Genomic DNA, 18,574 nt, shown 5'->3' on the forward strand with positions numbered 1-18,574 from the left:
CCTAGAAGTTGCTGGCTAGCTAGTCTAGATGACTTGGTGAGCTCTAGGTTCAGTGAGAGACTCTGACCTAAGAATAAAATGGAGCCAGGCTTGGTGGTAATTCACCCTTAATCTCAGTACTCAAGAGGCAGAGGTAGGAGGATCACTGTGAATTCAAGGCCTTCCTGGGACTACAGAGTGAGTTCCAGGTTACCCTGGGCTAGAGTGAGACCTCCCTAACTCAAAATAAAACAACCCTTCCCCAACAACAACAACAACAAAACATGTGCCTACTGTGGAATCAAACCTGGGCTGTCAGGCATTGTAAATAAGTACCATTAACCAATGACCCATCTCTCTAGCCCTTAACCATAAATATTTCCACTAATGTAGTTTGAGTGACCTCTTTAGAGAATGAGGACATAATCATTGGCTAGGAAGCCAAAAATAACAGCCTTTCTCCTCCAAGTGAGCAGTTTTTTTTTTTCTTGGCTATAAGTGAGCAAGATCATGAAACAAGTAATGGATAGGGTTTTTTTTTCCCCTTATTTTTCTCCCCTAAAATATGACAGGAAGATGTAAATAAGATTACTAGGTACCTGAACACATGGCACAGGAATCTGGATTTTCCTTATTTCTTCTTCTCTGAAGGATTTCCTCTTCCCTAGAAACCTGATGGGAAGATGTGAATATGATTACAAAATGCTTGAACAACTCATCTCCTTCCCATTATATTCTCCAGAGTCCCCAGGCAGGGTTTTCCTTTTCCAGGGTCCCCCTCTTGCTTTGAAGGAGCTCTGCCTTTTTTCTTCTCTAAGACTCTGTAATAAAATCTTCACTCTCTATGGTCTGTTGATGTCATTGTTTGCATTCATAAGACAAGAATATAAAGACCACTGCATCAGTGGAGGTTTTGTGTGACCATGACCATCAGGTTCCATAAGTTCTGGGTGATAGCTCAACTAAGAACAAAGAAAGCTCTGTCACGGTCAGAGATGACACCCCAGTTCCTGAATAATTCCTGGTGTGCTGGCTGGGAATTAAAGGTTTGTGAATATATGGACACATGGGCCATTTTATTTATTTTCACTACTTTAACTTTATCTATGCCTACCTTTCTGCCTTCCTCAGCTACCAGCAGGAGGTATGATCTGCTCTATCTTCCCATGTTTCCTTTTCTTCTTTACAACTCTCTTCCACTTGGGAACTGAGCATATTGAAATTAGATGATATATTTTGATTATTTTCTGTGGGACACATTTTTTACACCTTTTTATTCCCTTTCTTCCCAGTTGTAAGGCCCAAAGCAGGATGTATGTGCTCTGTGGAACGTTGACTGAGTTTGTGGTCAGTTAAAAAGTGCTGTGCACTAGTTGGTGCCAAGAGAACTTAGTGTTTTGCAATGACTAGATCTGAGAGACCCATTGTTGTAGATAGCGTCACAGTGCTGGGATGAACATCCAAAAAAGACACAAAGTTTATGGGAGGAAGGGTTTATTTCAAGTTTACAGATCCAGGGGAAGTTCTATCAATGGTGGAAGAAGCTACTTCCATACATCCAGGTAGAAAGAAACAGCCAAACAGCCAGCAAAAAACCAAAGCAGCAAGCACAAACATGCAGCAAGCAGGACCTCCAGAGCTCAAACCCCTCTCCTACACCTTTGGGCTGGAAATCAGATCCACCCCCAGTGATGCCTTAGGGCTGGACTCCAGGATTTGCCCCCAGTGACACACACTCCAGCCAGGCTGTTAAAGCTGCAAGTTAGAAGTTTAATTTTAACATGTGAGTCAATGGGGACATACATTCAAACTACCACACTCATGTAGACTCACATGGCAGTCTGAGACTGAACCTGAGGGAAACACAGGTCCTGTCTGGGATTGCTAAGTCAGCTGAGCATACCCAGGCAGGAAGCTGAAGACTCAGACTCTTCTGGATCCTAATGGCTTTCCTCTGCCTTGTGTCTTTTGGTCTGCCTTTTCTCTTGGCTGAAATAGAACATTCTTTCAGACTTTTGTGATGGAAACTTATGCTATAACTCTCTTAATGTAGGCAGCCTGACAGCCCTCTTTAAATGAGAAATCAGCCTGAGTGCTAATTATACTTGTATTCTACCTAGATTAAGGAATATGGTATAAACAGACTATGACTCTGAAGAAAATACTCAGAAGATATTTTAAGAGAATATTAGATGCCCAACCCATAGGATATCTAAGCCCTCCCTGACTCAAGTAGTTATTGAGTTACTTGACTTCCTTGATACATAAAGCTCAATATCTACTCCAGATTGTTTTTTCCAGTACTACCTGAGGCTGAGTATGTACCTGAAACATGCCACAGGCATGACTCTAAAAGGGATACAAAAAGACACCTCTAGTTTAGGGGTTTGAGCAGCTCTCAAAGGGATCAATCCCAGGATCACTCTGAGAATAGAAATGATGAGCCCTATACATCTAGGTTGAGATCAACCAGGCAAAATCCAGGAACAATTCTGGAGGTCATGTTTAGGTCAAAGGATAGTAAAAGGTATGTGGGGGTCACGATAATAAGAGCAACTATTCCATTTGGGCTCTACTCATACTCGTCACTAGTGAGGGAGAGGGGCAGGATACAGGTATCCCAGACCACACTGGTTAGAACAGATAGTCCAGGAAGGTCTTGGGCTTTTTCTTTGTGACCTCCCATAAACATATATCTTCAGCACAGGCTATCATAGAATGTATCATTACTTATTTGGACCTTGTAGATCCAAAAGACCTTAAAAATGCTTAATATTATGCATGTTATTCTAGCTTAAATATAAACTGGAAGATAGATTAAAATGCTTCTAGAGTGAAGTGCTGATTTTAATATTATTTCACAATTAGTTTTTTTTTTTAAAGATAAGTGGGGGTTGGAGAGGTGGCTTAGTGATTAAGGCACTTGCCTGCAAAGCCTAAGGACCCATGTTCAACTCCCCAGATCCTACATAAGGCAGACACACAAAGGTGAAACAAGCACAAGGTCACACATGTCCACTAGGTAGTGTAAGTGTCTGGAGTTTGATTCAGTGGCTGAGGCCCTGATGTGCCAATATTCTCTTCCATTCTCTCTCTCTCTAAAATAAAATTAAAAAAAGATAAATGGGGGTCTGGAGAGATATCTTAGCATTTAAGGCACTTACCCAGGTTCAATTCCCTAGAACCCATGTAAAGCTAGATGCACAAGGTGGCACATGTGTCTGGAGTTCATTTGCAGTGGCTAGAGGCCCTGGTGTGCCCATTATATCTGCCATTTTCACTTTCTTTCTCAAATAAATAAATGAAAAAAATATTTTAAAAAAGTTAAGTGGTCTAGGTCCAAAGTTCCTTAAGTGCAGGTTTTCTTTAAGGGCAAACACAGACTTATGCAGGAAGTGCTTTATTACCTCAGTTCTCTTGACTGCCATGTGCTGATCTCCCACTAGTCACATGATCCCAAGGTCCTTAGGGGCTTGATTTTCTAACTAAATAAAAGTACCACACAAAACTATTTAGACTTCAAATCAGGTTTAAGGTATTGAGACTTTGGGCTCCTTGTATATTTCTCTTCCTTTTCTTCCTCACTATAATGTAAATTATAACTAATACTTTTTATATGCAGTTTAAACTTCTTCAGAATTTGATTCTGATACAGGGTAAGCTTACTGGTTTCAGACCAAAGCAGATTTATTACACATCTGGAGTTCATTTGCAGTGGCTGAAAGCCTGGGCATGTCCATATTCTCTCTCTCTCTCTCAATCTCAAATAAATAAATAAAAACAAAATAAAAAATAAGTTTAAGAGAAAAGCATATGTAAGGTAGAAAATCATTAAACATAAAAATAGATATAAAAAGCCGGGCTTTAATCCCAGCACTCAGGAGGTAGAGGTAGGAGGATTGCCATGAGTTCAAGGCCACCCTGAGACTCCATAGTGAATTCCAGGTCAGCCTGGGCTAGAGTGAGACCCTACCTCAAAAAACCAAAAAAAAAAAAAAAAAAAAAAAAAGAAAAAGAAAAGACTAAAAAATATGGTGTAGAAAGGTTATGAGAACTGATATAAAAAATTTATGAGAGTTGAGTTGAAAAATGTTTGCTATCTGATGAGAAAGATCAATACTGTTTTCCATGACATGGAAATACTACAGATATCTATGGGAGAAAGGGTTAATATATAAACAGTTTTTATTTGTATTTTCTCTGTTGCTTTAATTGCTTACAAAACAACTGTCCCACGTCACTAAAGCTCTGTTATCTCTTGCTAGAAAATGTAAGATAGAAAAGGTATGTAAAAGAAGGCTGTTTATAAAAGATTTTAAAAATATGATATAATGTCATAAATGTTGTTTAGATTCAACTCTTTTAAATAAGCTGGTAAATTTGTTTATGTCTCACGATTTTAAGGTTAAATTTCAGTTCACTGACTTTGAGCTGAAGTTAGTGGGCAGTCCTCCTGGAGTGACCTGCTATTCACCTACGAACTATTTCCTCACTAAATTTGGCCACCTTCCTCTCAGAAGAAGGAAGAGGCCAAGAACATAGCTGTAAAGAAATAATCTCTCAGTATTAAGGGTCCTGAAGGAATCTTAAAGGGATACTCTTAAAAGCCTGGGGAGATGGCTCAGTGGTTCAAGGTGCTTTCTTGCAAAGCCTATAGGTGCAAGTTCAATTCCCTATCAACCAATGTAAGTCCAAATAGGCATTCAATTGCAGTGGCAAAAGACTCTGGAGTAGGCACATGTACACATCACCCCCACCATTCACATAATGTAAGTATGTAATTTTTAAACACCAGACTCCTTTTTACAGACGGAAGGCCCTTTATGGATAGGAGTCCATAAGGATGGCAATACAGTAGTCATCCTCGGTAAGACAACTGAAAGGCATCCCTCCCTCCAGGTACTCCTACTAACCCAGCAAAATTGGTGGCTCTTACGAGGTCACAAGAACTAAGCAAGGCTCAGAGGATCAAAATTTACACCAATTCTAAATATGCCTCATTCGTCCTTCCTGCTCATGCCAGTATTTAAAAAGGGTGACATTGCTCTCTATCTTCCTTCTGAAGTCATAGTCGTGTACTGCAAAGGACATCAAAGGGGCTAGAAGAAACCTTGGAGAGGAAAAATGGCTGACCAGGCTACCAAAGTCATTATCAAGGGTCTCCTTCCTTCAGAGCTAATGAAGGTATTTGTAGTTGGAGATGGTGTTGTAGAAGGAATATGTCTCAATATCCCAAGAAGAGAAAGACTGAGCCCTACCACAGGGGCATGTCTTATGACCCACAGGGTGGCTCCAGACAGAGAAAAGGAAGTTGTTCTTATCTGAGGATAATCAATAGAAAATTCTTGAAACAGTTCTCAGGATTTGATTCTGCTTTAGATTTTTAAAAATATTTATTGATTGATTTATTTGATACAATGAGAGAGAAAGAGAGAGAGAGAGAGAAAGGGAATGAGAATGAGAATGAATGGGTACACCAGGGCCTCTTGTTACTGTAAATAAACTCCAGATGCATGCACCACCTTGTGCAGCTGTCTTTATATGGGTACTGGGGAATCGATCTCAGGCAGCTTTATAGCAAGTAACTTTAACTGTTGAGCCATCTTTCCAGTTCCCATAATTTTTTTTTTAAATAATTTCAGGGTGCTTATTAAGCCTTTATCAAATCAGGTAATTTAAAATTTTTTGGGATAATTGTCTCCAGGCTTGGTAACATGTTTTTCATATACTTAAAACTGTTATGTGTTTAAAGATAAGATAGATATGCTTTCTATTTTTTCAAATATGGCTTATAATATCACTAGGCAACTTAAATTACATGTATGATAAAAATAACTTTAAGCTTATGTGCCATCCTTTACTTAGGCCTGTTTAGCTAAAGATTATTAGATAAGTTCTGTATCTCCACTTTTCTTCAAAACTGGTGTAATGGTCCTTCTGGGGGATTAATAAACATATGTTAAAGACACAGGCAAAGATGTTATGGGGAATAAAAGGACAGCTAATATTTAGTGTATTTCCCTAGGGTGATTTTGTATCCTGCTACTTTGCTAAAGCAGTTAATCACTTTCAAGAGTTTTGGAATGGATGCTCTCTGGTCTTTTAAGTATAGAATCATGCTATCTGCAAATAGAGCTAACTTAACTTCTTCCTTTCCAAATTGTATCCTTTTAATTTCTTTCTTCTTTCTTATTTCTTGAGGTAGGACTTCCAGTACTATATTGAAGAGCAGAGGTGAGAGTGGACACCCCTGTCTTGTTCCTAATATCAATGGGAATTCCTCTAGTCTCTCTCTATTAAGTATTATTTGGGCTTTAGGAACTTTATATATAGCCTTTATTATGTTAAGATATAAGCCAACCATGCCAATTCTCTCCAATGTTTTGATCATGAAGTGCTTTGTATTTTGTCAAAGGCTTTCTCTGCAGCTATCGAAAAGATCATGTGGTTTTTGTGTTTAACCTTGTTTATATGGTGTATTTCATTGACAGATTTCCTTATGTTGAACCACCCCTGCATTCCTGGGATGAATCCCACTTGATCAACGTGGATAATGCTTTTGATGTGTTGTTGGATTCAATTTGTGAGCATTTTGTTCAGAATTTTTGTGTCTAAGTTCATCAGGTGATAGGCCTGTAGTTTTCTTTTCCTGTGGCATTTCTGCCTGGTTTTGGTATCATGGTATCATAGCTTCATAGAAGGAGTTGGGGAGCTTTCCATGTTCTCCAATTGTGTGGGACAGTTTGAGAAAGATTGGTTTGAGATATTCCATGAAGATTTGATCGAATTCAGCTGAGAAGCCATCTGGTCCTGGACTCTTCTTTGGGGGGAGGTTTTTTTTTTTATTACTTTTCAATATCAATGAGTGTGATGGGTTTGCTTGGGAGATTAATCTGCTCTGAGTTTAGCTTTGGTAGATGGTATGCGTCCAGGAATTTATCCTTTTCCTCCATATTATCCAGTTTTGAGGAGTAGATGTTTTTGAAATAAGCCGTAATGATTCTCCCAATTTCACTTATGTCTTTGTGTTCTTTCCTTTTTCATTTCTAATTTTGTTAATTTGAAGCATCTCCTTTTTTTTTTTCCTTTTGCTTGATCAAACTGGCCACGGGTTTGTCAATCTTGCTTATTTTTTCAAAGAACTAGCTCTTTGTTTTGTCAATTTTCTTAATTGTTTCTTAGATTCCAATTCATTAATTTCTGCTCTGGTCTTAATTATTTCTTTCCAACTGAAACTTTTTGGGTTTGATTCTTCTTGCTTTTCCAGTGTCTTTAGGTAGATGGTTAGGTTATTGATTGGGATCTCTCTATCTGTGTTATGAAGACATTTAGTGCTATGATTTTTCCCCTGAGAACTGTATTCATTGTGTCCCATGTTTTCGTATAATGTGCTCTCATTGTCATTCATTTCTAGAATTTTCATAATTCCATTTTTTATTTTGTCAACTACCCATTTCTACCCAATTATTGTTTAAAAGTGTGCTCTTCAGTTTCCAGGAGCTGATGGAATTCTTGGTGGGTCTTTTGTTATTGATTTCTAGCATTATAGCATTGTGATCTGATATCATGCAGGGAATTAAGCCAATCTTCCTAAACATATGGATGCAGGCTTTGTGACCCAGTATATGATCTATTTTAGAGAATGTTCCATGGGCTGCTGAGAAGAATGTGGATTTGGGGTGGAATGTTCTGTAGAAGTCCGTTAGGTCTAAATGTCCTATGGTTTTGTTGAGGTCTTTTACTTCCCTGTTGAGTTTCTGTTTGGATGATCTATCTATTACTGATAATGGTATATTGAAGTCCCCAACTATGATTATTTGGTGGTTATTTCTATTTTATTGTTGAGTAGGTTTTATTTTATTAACTGTGGTGCCCTTGTGTTTGGTGCATAAAGATTTATGATTGTGATATCCTCTTGATAGATCATTCCCTTGTTACGTAGGAAGTGGCCTTCTTTGTCTTTTTTGATTATTTTTGGTTTGAAGTTTATTTTATGTGATATTTGTATAGCTATGCCTGCTTATTTCTTATTCCCATTTGCATGGAGTATCATTTTCCACCCTTTTACCCTGAGGAGGTGTCTGACTTTAGTGGTGGGTTTCTTGAAGACAACAGATTGAGGGGTCTAATTTTCTGATCCACTCTGTTAGCTTGTGTCTTGTGATGGGTGAATCAAGGCCATTAATATTTAGGGTAATGACTGTGAGGTTTGATTTGAACCCTGCCATATTGTGTTGGCATATGTGGTTTGGTGTTTTCATGGACTTTAAAGGTTTTTGTGCCTTCTCTGAGTTTGGTTATTATTATCTACTTCTTGTGGGCATTTGAGGTTGATTATTTGATTCTTCTGTGTGGAGAATTTCCTGAAATACTCTCTGTAAGTTTGGTTTTGTGTTCATATAATTATAAAGCTGTGTTTTGTCATGGGAAGTTTTTCTTTCACCATCTATTATGAGGGATACTTTTGCTGGGTAGTTTGGGTTGGAAGCCAAAAGTTCTTAGACTTTGCAGTGTTCCATTCTAGGCCCTTCTGTCTTTCAGGGTTTCCTTTGAGAAGTCTGAAGTAATTCTGATGGGATTACCTTTAAATGTGATGTGCTGTTTTTCCCTAGCTGCTTTTAGGATTTTCTCTTTCTTGTCAATATCTAGAGTATTAATGACACTATGTCTTGGAGAGTTTCTCCTTTGGTCCAGTCTTTTTGGAGTTCTTTTAGCTTCTTGTATCTTGATGGGCCTTCCTTTTGAGAGAGTAGGAAAGCTTTCTTTGATAATTTTGTTAAGTAAGTTTTCCATGCATTTGGTCTGAATTTCTTCCCCTTCTGATATTCCCACCATCTGAATATTAGGACATTTAAGGGTATCCCACAATTTCCTCATGTTCTGTTCACAGAAACTTTTGAACTCGCAAACTGTTTCTTCAATCTTGTCTTCCAGATATGAGTTTCTATTCTCCACATGGCTGACTGTATTCTTGAGAGCTTCTAAAGAGCTTTGGGCTTGTTCAATTAGGTTTGCACTTTCTACTACTTTTCTATGTATAGTTTCCATTCCTCTGTCAAGCTCCCTTTTCACTTCATTTTCTGATTTTCTTGATGCTTCTTATAAGTCATCCTTGCATTTCTTTATGTCTTCATTTAGAATAGCCAGCTGATTTTTGAGGTCCCCTCTCTTTCTTTCTTTCTTTCTTTCTTTCTTTCTTTCTTTCTTTCTTTCTTTCTTTCTTTTTTTCTTGAACTCTCCTTCACATCCTTTAACTATCTTTGAACCCCTTCCATTTTCTTATCTATTAGGTCTATTCTAGTGATGGTAGCATCCACATGATTATCAGTCCTTTTTTGCTTTTCTGCATATTCTACCAATAGTTTGCTCAGGGTTGCATTGCTCATAACTTCATTTCGGGGTTCTGAACCTAATGTCCCTTCTATGTTTTGATTAGAGATATCCATTGTAGCACTGGGCGATCTTATTGGATTTACTTGCATTTGATTTTTCATGTTATTCCTTTTGTGCTGTGGTCTGCCCACCACAGTGTTTGGGCAGGGAGAGTGGGTGGGGAAATGGTGCCTCTTTGGGGGAGCGGGCCTGAGCTCATGTGTGGGCAGGTGGATGGGTGCAGCAGTCCTGAGTTTGTCTGGGCAGGTGAGTGGGCAGGCAGAGCTGGCCCAAAACCGCATGTGGGCAGGGGTAGCCCAGCAATTGCCCCTGCACAGTGAGACAAGTGGAACTATGCTGGCTTGGGTCCCCTCTTCTGTAGTAAGTGCGGCAATATGCTGAGGGTGGGACTAGGCTAGGATGATTGCTTGGGGGGTGGTGGTGGGGGACTGGTGGGCTACGTGAGAGCTGATTCCCTTTTATTTCCCCTCTGTACCCTCTCACTGGCAATATATTAGAGATTGCTCTCCCCTAAAAGACCCAGTGAGCCATTAATGCCTTGCCTTTCCTTCCCCAGGAGGTGCGGCATGGCAGGCGGACACCATCTTGACCAAAAGTCCCCTGAGTACTGTTTTTTATAAATGCAAGTTGTACCTTAATAAACTCTTTGTTTTAGATGTCATTGTCTTGTAAAATACTTGTGTTAGATCAGCTATTCCTTCATGTTTCACTCAAAGCAATTTACTTCTAATAGATTCACAGTACCATTTTAATTTTGGATGGGTAAATTCCAGAAATTTAATTTTTAAAAAAGTGACTTATCATCCAACATGTACAATATTTGGTTTGCCTGACAATTTGAAACATATCAGAAAACACAAACCCATCGTACCCTACAAACTTCTGTTGATTCTGACATGAAGTGTGTATATTGTCTGACAAATTCTTTCCAATGACTTTCAGGCCTAAATTCAGCCTTTTCTTTTGTTTGTTTGGTTCATTTATTTATGTATTTTTCTCAATTTTTATTAACATTTTCCATGATTATAAAAAATATCCCATGGTAATAACCTTCCTCCTCCCCCCACTTTCCCCTTTGAAATTCCATTCAGCTTTAACCCTTTGTCTTATCTGATCATTTCTTTCATAAAGTCTCAGTTTATAAAGTCATCCTTTACTTAGTAAATGAAGCCACATGGACTCATAGTTTCCTTAAAGTAGAGAAAAGAATCAGAATAGGCCAGACTCAAAGAACTAACCAGTAGTCAACAATGCTTTGGACATTTTTTCCCTCCCATTTTGGATGCTTTTTCACCCACTTACTTTTTTCACAAATTGAACATGCAGGTCTGTGTGGACTTAAGTGGTGAGGGATGCACATCACTGAACTACTCTCTCTGGATGAACTGATCACAACCAAGTTCTCCTGTGAGAGGCTTGATGACTTCCGATGCAGTCGTTGCAATGGTGGAGGTTAAACTGTCAAGCTCTATCTACCCTCTGTGGATAGCTCTGGTACTGAGCATGGAGCCCAGTGGACTTGTCCAGGCTTAGACCCTGCCCAGGGGACAGCGTGTAATTCTGGAGCAGTGGTGGAGGTTCTGCAGGACGCTGGATGTACAGGGAGCAGAGAGGCCGATCAGCCGGGCCAGGGCATTGCCCACCTGAAGAGGTTTTCCATGACCACTGCCATGCGGGCAACCAAGGCTTCCTGGTCCACAACCTCTGCCGTGGGGCCTTCCAAGGCTGCCGCCACCGGCACCCATGCACCGCAACCACCACGGGGCTTACCCAACCGCTGCCGCCTTCGGGCGTCCTGGCTCCCCCTCAGGCTGCCCCCCACCACAGCCTGGGGCCCCTGGTACTCTCCACTCTGACCGCTGTCATCTGCCGGGAGCTGCGTCTTGGCCCGCAGGGTGGGCGTGCTGCCCTGGGAAAAGCTGAAAGCCCGCCAGCGCAGCGTCCTGACAATGCGCAGGGGCGCTGGGAAACCGGAGCACACCCGCGTGCGCACACACAGACACCACCTCGCGGTACCATTCTCAGTGGCGCGTAGGAAGTTGAGAGTATCTCTGTTTATAATGTTAGGTAGCATAAGTTTACCAGGTCTATAGCAGTTCAATTCAAATTATATTTATGACAGAGTAAAACAAATTAAGATCACCTGTTTTAATTTCATGATTGTTGTAAATCAATCATATTGCTACCTGTTTTGCAAGCGTCTTTAACCACTGAGCTGTTTTCCCCAGCCCTGTTACCGGTTTTGTAATCCTGTGTCTTGACAGCAAGAACTTAGGTTTATTTAAGGGACCATTTTTCTCTTTTCCTTCTCAAAGTGAATCTTTGAGTACTTGCATTTCATTTAGGCCTGGCTAAGATAAAGATCTTGACCAGCCAGTTTTTTAGATTGGTAGCAGAACAATAGATAACTTTGATACCTATCTCAAAGGTGCTTGTGCACATACAAACATACAAACATATGTATGCGCACACATGTATTTCAAGTGAAACTGCCAAGGGTAACAATTTTAACACATAATATTGTATGTTCCACAACAAGGAATAATGAAAACTAACACAAAATGGCACATGAAACTATTTTATCAATTAAGAGTGCACTCTTGAATTGTAAAAGACTAAATAGCTAGAATTCTTCCTAGACTGCACCAAGGCAGCAAAGACTCAGGGTGCAAAACTTATAATAAAAATTTCAAATCTGAGCAGACAAGTTCCTTAGGAATTTCATATCACTGAATCATTATCCCGCTATGGAGCTACCCAAAGTTGACTAAAATAACTATTGAAGCCTTCAGACAGTAGCAGTTCCTTACTGCAATCAGCAAGTAGTGCAAGTGACCCATGTGAGTCCACATGACTGTTAAATGTCACATGTGGAGCTCAGTACTGAACAAAATTCTAGAGGGATGAGTGCCATGCAAGTCTATACAAAAATGAAATCAAAGTGAGCTCAGCTCCAAACTGTGTAGAAGAAAAGCTAGGTCACTTGACTACAGGTCAGAACAGTCGGGAGGCCTGAGCCTTCATTATCTGTGTTCTCCAGAAGTCCTTCTACTCCCTTCCAAGAAGACCCTTATAAAGAATTAAGATTTCTGGGAAGATCACCCTTTTTCAGAAATCCTGACCCCAGACACCTGATGTCAGGGCTAGATGGGATAAACTAGCTGCCCAACCCGCACCGGGCTAATGGAATCCGCAACCTGCGTCTTGAGGGGCGTCTCAAAGCCCCTCCTTTCCCCTGAACAAGAAAGAGCTCTTCCCTCCTTCTCTTCAATTCCGGGCTTCTCAATGTCTCCCTTTCTTACCTTAAGCTCCCCTTCTCTTAAAGCTCCCTCTCCTAAAGCTCTAAGCTGTAATAAAATCTTTCTGGACCTTAGCCTTGGCATGTGGATTTCATCCTTTGAATTCATTAGACAACAATCTGGAGACATGCCAAAATTATCAGTGTATTGGCATATCATATTGGCAAATTGCTGAGGAACCCCAAAATTTCGGTATCACTATTGGCAAACTCCTGAAAAAAAAAAAAGGATAGATCAAGTTCTAAAGCTTTTTTAATTTACCAGTTCTTCAGTGTGTAATTCTCTTGGCAGAAGCAAAGATGTTCTAAAAAGAGACATATGTGGCTCTCTCTTTGTCTCTCTGACTATTGAAACAAAAGCCCACAAGGGATTGGATTTCCTCAGGAATCTCATGCTGGAAGAAAGGAAAGGCTTTAGCTCTGATATGACATAGAGAAAGAACTTGTCTCCCAGAAAGGTATTTCTCTCAACTCTGGCAACTTGTCAGACCATCTTGGAGTACAACCAGACAATGATGAGTCAGTGATGGGTGGGACCACAACTTGACCACGATTAACTGCTTAGCTACACATACTTCTTGTCCTTTGTTTAAGCATAAACCTCACATCAGCCCTTGGGAGATGTACTGAGGAGAGGGAGGCTCCACTGGATGCCTTCATTTCTTCCCTTTCCCAGTGTGGCCACATTGAACAGGTCTCCTTTCTCTGCTTTTTCTTCTTCTTTTTCATTGACATATTAAGGACAGGAGGCTTAGTTTACCTTGCTAAGGCTGCCAATACAGAGGTATTGATCTTTAAAACTCAGATAATTATGGCTAACCTAGACATGAGAAGAAGACACATTTTGGTTGTCAACCTCTCACAGCAAGTGTTTTGACAAATTGGAGAGAAAATAAAAGGTCTAGAATATTTGAAATACATTTGTGTACCAGGTCAAGTTTGTTTATGGTAATGGTTACTTTTGAAACATTTTATAAAAGATATTTAAGAATTTTGTAAATTTGTCTGTAATTTTCTAAGGTCAAAATTTAATGCACCTAGAGCTAGAGAGATGCCTTAGTGGTTAAGGCACTTGCCTGCAAAGCCAAAGGACTCAGATTTGATTCCCCAGCATCCATGTATGCCAGATGCACAAGGGGCACACATATCTGGAGTTTGTTTGCAGTAGCTAGAGTCCCTGGCACACCCATTTTCTCTCTCTTTCTCTACCTGCCCATTTTTCTTTCTCTGAAATAAAAAAAGAAAAATAAAATATTAAAAAAAATTAAAGCACCTAGGCTGGAGAGATATCTCAGTGGTTAAGGCCTCCAAAGCCCAAGGATCTGAGTTTGATTCTGTAGTACCCAGATATAGTCAGCTGCACAGAATGGTGCATGTGTCTGGAGTTTGTTTGCAATGGCTAAAGGCCCTTGTGTGCAAAATCTCTCTCTTTTTATATCTGCCTCTTTCTCTCTCTCACTGTCTCTCAAGTAAATAATAAAATATTAAAAAAATTTATGTACTAATGTAAAATTAGAGACAACTATCTGTGTCTAAACTAAATTTAACAAACAAACAAACTAATAGCAAATATAAGCTCTGACCTCAAAGGGAATGAAAGTTTATTCTGGAGCTAAATATGAGTGAACATGGCTTGTGAACACAGATTTAAGTTACTCCAAATTCCATGTGCCGATGCAACAATTTCATGACATTTTTATTGTTACAGATAAAAACAAGGGTATAAACTAAGAAACCCTTCAAACATATTTGTGGGAACATCAGGTAGGCAAGCTATAGCAAAGCAGGATATCTCTGCCTTGAGCTTCAGATACTCTCTGAAGATAATCTTAGCTTTCATGTTGGTGGGATCTATGGGATTTATTTCTACTTTTCAAAAATATTTCTTTAATAGTTACAGCATGCTAGGCCCCATACATAGGTGGGAAGTATAAATAAACATTAAAGGAGCTTCAGAGTTTGATGTTTTCCCTGTTTTACATCTTGCATTGGTTGAATATTTCTTTGCTATGCCCAATACCATCTATAGCAGTGTGAGTGTTCATTTTGTTCCCTTATGGGAATATATATACACTATTATGTCAGGCATAGTGACTCACACCTTTAATTCCAGCACTTGGGAGGCAGAAGTTGGAGGATTTCTGTGAGTTCAAAGCCATCTTGAGAATACATAGTGATTTTCAAACCAACCTGGAAGAGACCATACTTTGAAAAACCAAAACTAAAAAAAAAAGGCTCAGGTATTACTCTAAGTTGCTATGAACACATCTAAAGCCATACTGTTTTGTACAATTGCACCTCTTATCATCTGAACTTCAGAATGTAAGGGAAATTTCCTATGTTGTGTCACCCAAAGCTGTTAAGGCATACTTTGCTCTCTGGTTACAGTCTTGTGCTGGGTTGTTAAAATCAAGTACATAGACAAAGCATCTACTAATTCCTGTAGCCATCTTCACTGGAGGCATCCAGGAATTCCTGTTCTATGACCCAATACTTGATAAGAGGCAAGAAAAGATTAGTTTGGCTTATAGTCACAGAAGATACAGTCATCTTGGTGGGGAAAGCAGAGAAGTAGGAGTATAAAGTAGCTATTCACATTGCATTCATAATCAGGAAGCAGAGTATGATGAATATCTGTGGTCCACTCACTTTCTTCTTTTTTTGTAATCCAGAATTCCCATCCCTTGAGATGCTGCTATCTCAATTAGCCTGATCTAGAAACTCCTTCACAGTTATGCCTAATAGTTTATTTCTATGATTCTAAATCTCATTGATTTGCCAAGATTAATCATCACACTCACTAAAATAGAAAGGGCCTCAAATGTAGCCACTGTCTTCATTGATCACATTATTCCTGGCTCTTCCCTTTTGATGATGGCCTGGTTTTCATTTTCAATGTCACTCATTTACCTCCATCCTGTTAGGTATTGTCAATATCCCACGAAGGTTGAGAGGGCTAATCTAGCCCTTAACAGAACTCTCATGAAGCTTTCATTTGAGACTCTACACCACAGGATTACTCTTCTCCAAATCACACTTTTAAGATCTCGCATTACTTCCAAGTCTAAAACCCACTTCAGCTCTGTGGATGTCCTTTACAAAAGATTCTTCCTCCAGGCAGACTTTTTGCTGAATCCAGAGGCTCATTATTTGTCTTAGTATGTTGTATCACTGTGGCAGGTCATCAAAGCTCCTGTTGAATGCCATCATAAGTACAGCCCAAGCCTAACCTTACCTTCATGAGTTAAGCGCATGCTTTCTAGGGAGGGCAGGCCAAACTCATGACGTATTATTTGGAAGGGTGAGAATTTCTACTTATCTAACTCCTCTTTTCTCTCTGGCTTTTCCCATACTTTTCAATTGTAGACCTAAATGTAAAAAGTTATGAAAACTATAGCAGTAACCTTGTTCAGTATCTTCTAGAATGTTCCATCTAACTTGGTTGATCATTAGAAGGACATATTTGTGTTTGTTTGAACCAATATGATTTATTTAAAAAATTCCTGACAATGTTGATGTGTGTTTACATCTGAAAATGATAACATTCATGGCTGGTATTCAGCTAAAATTCTATAGAGTAAGTCTACAGAATTGTGTCTTTGGAAACATGAATGTGGGCTTCCAGGTCTTAAGAATAACATTGAACTTTTGGTTAAATGTCATTGCTTTAGTTAAGCCTGGTGGCTTATGCCTGTAAATTCATCACTGGAAAGACCAGATTGGGGTACAGTGTGAGTTCCAGGTCTGTTTGGGCTAGAATGATACATAGCCTCAAAACAAACAAACAAACAAACAAACAAACAAACAAACAAACAAACAGACAGACAAATAATATCCTTGCCTTGATCATTTCCACTGAAATTCTATTCATAAAAATTACTTACTACTTGTATTACTTGTTAACCATTTTGTTATTTTTCTTCCTTTTTAAAATTTATTTATTTACTTATTTATTTTTGGTTTTTCAAGGTAGGGTCTCACTGTAGCCCAGGTTGACCTGGAATTCACTATGTAGTTTCAGGGTGGCCTCGAACTTTTGGCAATCCAAGTGCTGGGATTGAAGATGTGAGGTCCCATACCCAGCTTCTTTATTTTCTTTTTCAGGAAGTTTGGAATAACAATTTACTGACAGCATCAAGAAAAAATATACACAAAGCCACATTTCCCACTGGATTCTTCTAATATATGTTAACCACTATTTGTCTTTATTATCTCCTTAGAAGATATAGATAAAAATTTTCCTCGCGATAAACACTTCAGGAACTATAGACAAATACATACTAATTGTCCTCTAGTGTGATGACTGGTTGAATCTCAAGTGTGACCATTTTTCTTCTTTTTAACAGGTTATTTTCCTGGCTTACCATTTTAGTGACAGGGGATTTTAAATTTTATTAGTTCCTATTTATTTTTTCAGCCAAAACAGTATTGAAATTATGAAATTTGAAGGAAAATGGATGCAACTGAAGGCTGTCATATTAAGAAAAATAAGCCAGATTTCAGTGAGGTACACATCACATGCTTTCTTTCTTATGTGGATCCCAGATTTTATATTTATGTACTTCATATAGTTTGTATATGCATGATATAAAAATAGAATTGAAACTATCTGTGAAAAGGAAAGATATCTATCTGGAAAGGATCCAGAGAAAAGGAATAGAAATATGGAGTAAATATAATTGAAGTAGATAATGTACTTGGATGAAAATATCTTTATGAAATATATAACTATGCATAATACATACCTACCAAAAGTAATATTTCATGTAAATAAAAAATAAAATTTGGCTGGAGAGATGGCTTAGTGGTTGAGCGCTTGCCTGTGAAGCCTAAGGACCCCGGTTCGAGGCTCGGTTCCCCAGGTCCCACGTTAGCCAGATGTACAAGGGGGCGCACGCGTCTGGAGTTCGTTTGCAGAGGCTTGAAGCCCTGGCACGCCCATTCTCTCTCTCTCCCTCTATCTGTCTTTCTCTCTGGGTCTGTTGCTCTCAAATAAATAAATAAATAAAAATTTAAAAAAAAAGAAAGAAAATAAATGAAATTATTGTTTATTTTAAGATTAGGAGATTCTGTATGTAGAATGTTAAAAAATAATTTATTGTTAAAAGGTATGAAATGAACTTACCAGCATGATAGATTGTCAAAATCACATGCAACATGTAAGTAGAGGGGGGGGAATATTGAAGGTGGTAAGTTTTAAGTGGGGACAGGAGATGTGAGAGATAAGGGGACAGGAAGAGGGCTAACCAAAACTAAATATGAATGAAAAAGCCACATGGAAACCTACTACTTTGTAAGATAATTAAAAATAAAATTAAAGACAAAGGTACCCTGAATGGGTGAACAGTGCTGATCCCAGGAGCCATAAGGTATTGAGTAAAAGCTCCTGTGTCAGTGATGGGTTACCTCCCAGTGAGTTGTTGGTCAAGGATGTCCATGAGGTCCGAAACAATACAGAATATTGTCAGGACTCTTAGTTGCAAAGAAGTAGATTTCCAAATGGATTTTTCATGTCTTTAGTTTGGATTAAACCTCCCATATCTCTCCTCTGCCTATCCTCCTACCTGACCCCACCTAGCTACTTGTTTTTTATAATTTGTTTATTTGTGTGTGTGCATGCATATGAGGGTAGGGGAGAGAAACAGAAAGATAATGGGCAATCCAGGGCCTCCTGCTGTTGCAAATGAACTCCAGATGCATGTACCAGTTTGTGCATTGGGCTTTACCTGGGCTCTGGGGAATTGAATATGGGCTGCCAACCTTTGCAGAAAAGTGCCTTTAACTACTCATCCATTTTTCCAGCCTAGCCAATTGTTTTTAAAACAAAGTTTTAATCCAACCGAACAAGAACCATAAAAAAAATTATTATAAGATCTTCTTTCCCTGGGTGTACAATGGTTAACA

General features: G+C 39.0%; 1 protein-coding gene across 1 annotated transcript in view; it reads right to left on the reverse strand.

The window, feature by feature from the left end:
* Window positions 1-18,574, reverse strand: part of Tespa1 (thymocyte expressed, positive selection associated 1) — a 77,710-nt gene that overhangs the window by 5,122 nt on the left and 54,014 nt on the right. Inside the window, exons 12-13 of the mRNA XM_012948327.2 lie at window positions 11,016-11,334; window positions 579-651 (exon numbers count right to left, since the gene is read on the reverse strand). Of these exons, the coding sequence (XP_012803781.2) occupies window positions 579-651; window positions 11,016-11,334 (392 nt within the window). The remainder of the gene's footprint in view (window positions 1-578; window positions 652-11,015; window positions 11,335-18,574) is intronic.

Source organism: Jaculus jaculus, chromosome 6 (assembly GCF_020740685.1).
Source record: "Jaculus jaculus isolate mJacJac1 chromosome 6, mJacJac1.mat.Y.cur, whole genome shotgun sequence".
Lineage (NCBI taxonomy): Eukaryota > Metazoa > Chordata > Mammalia > Rodentia > Dipodidae > Jaculus > Jaculus jaculus.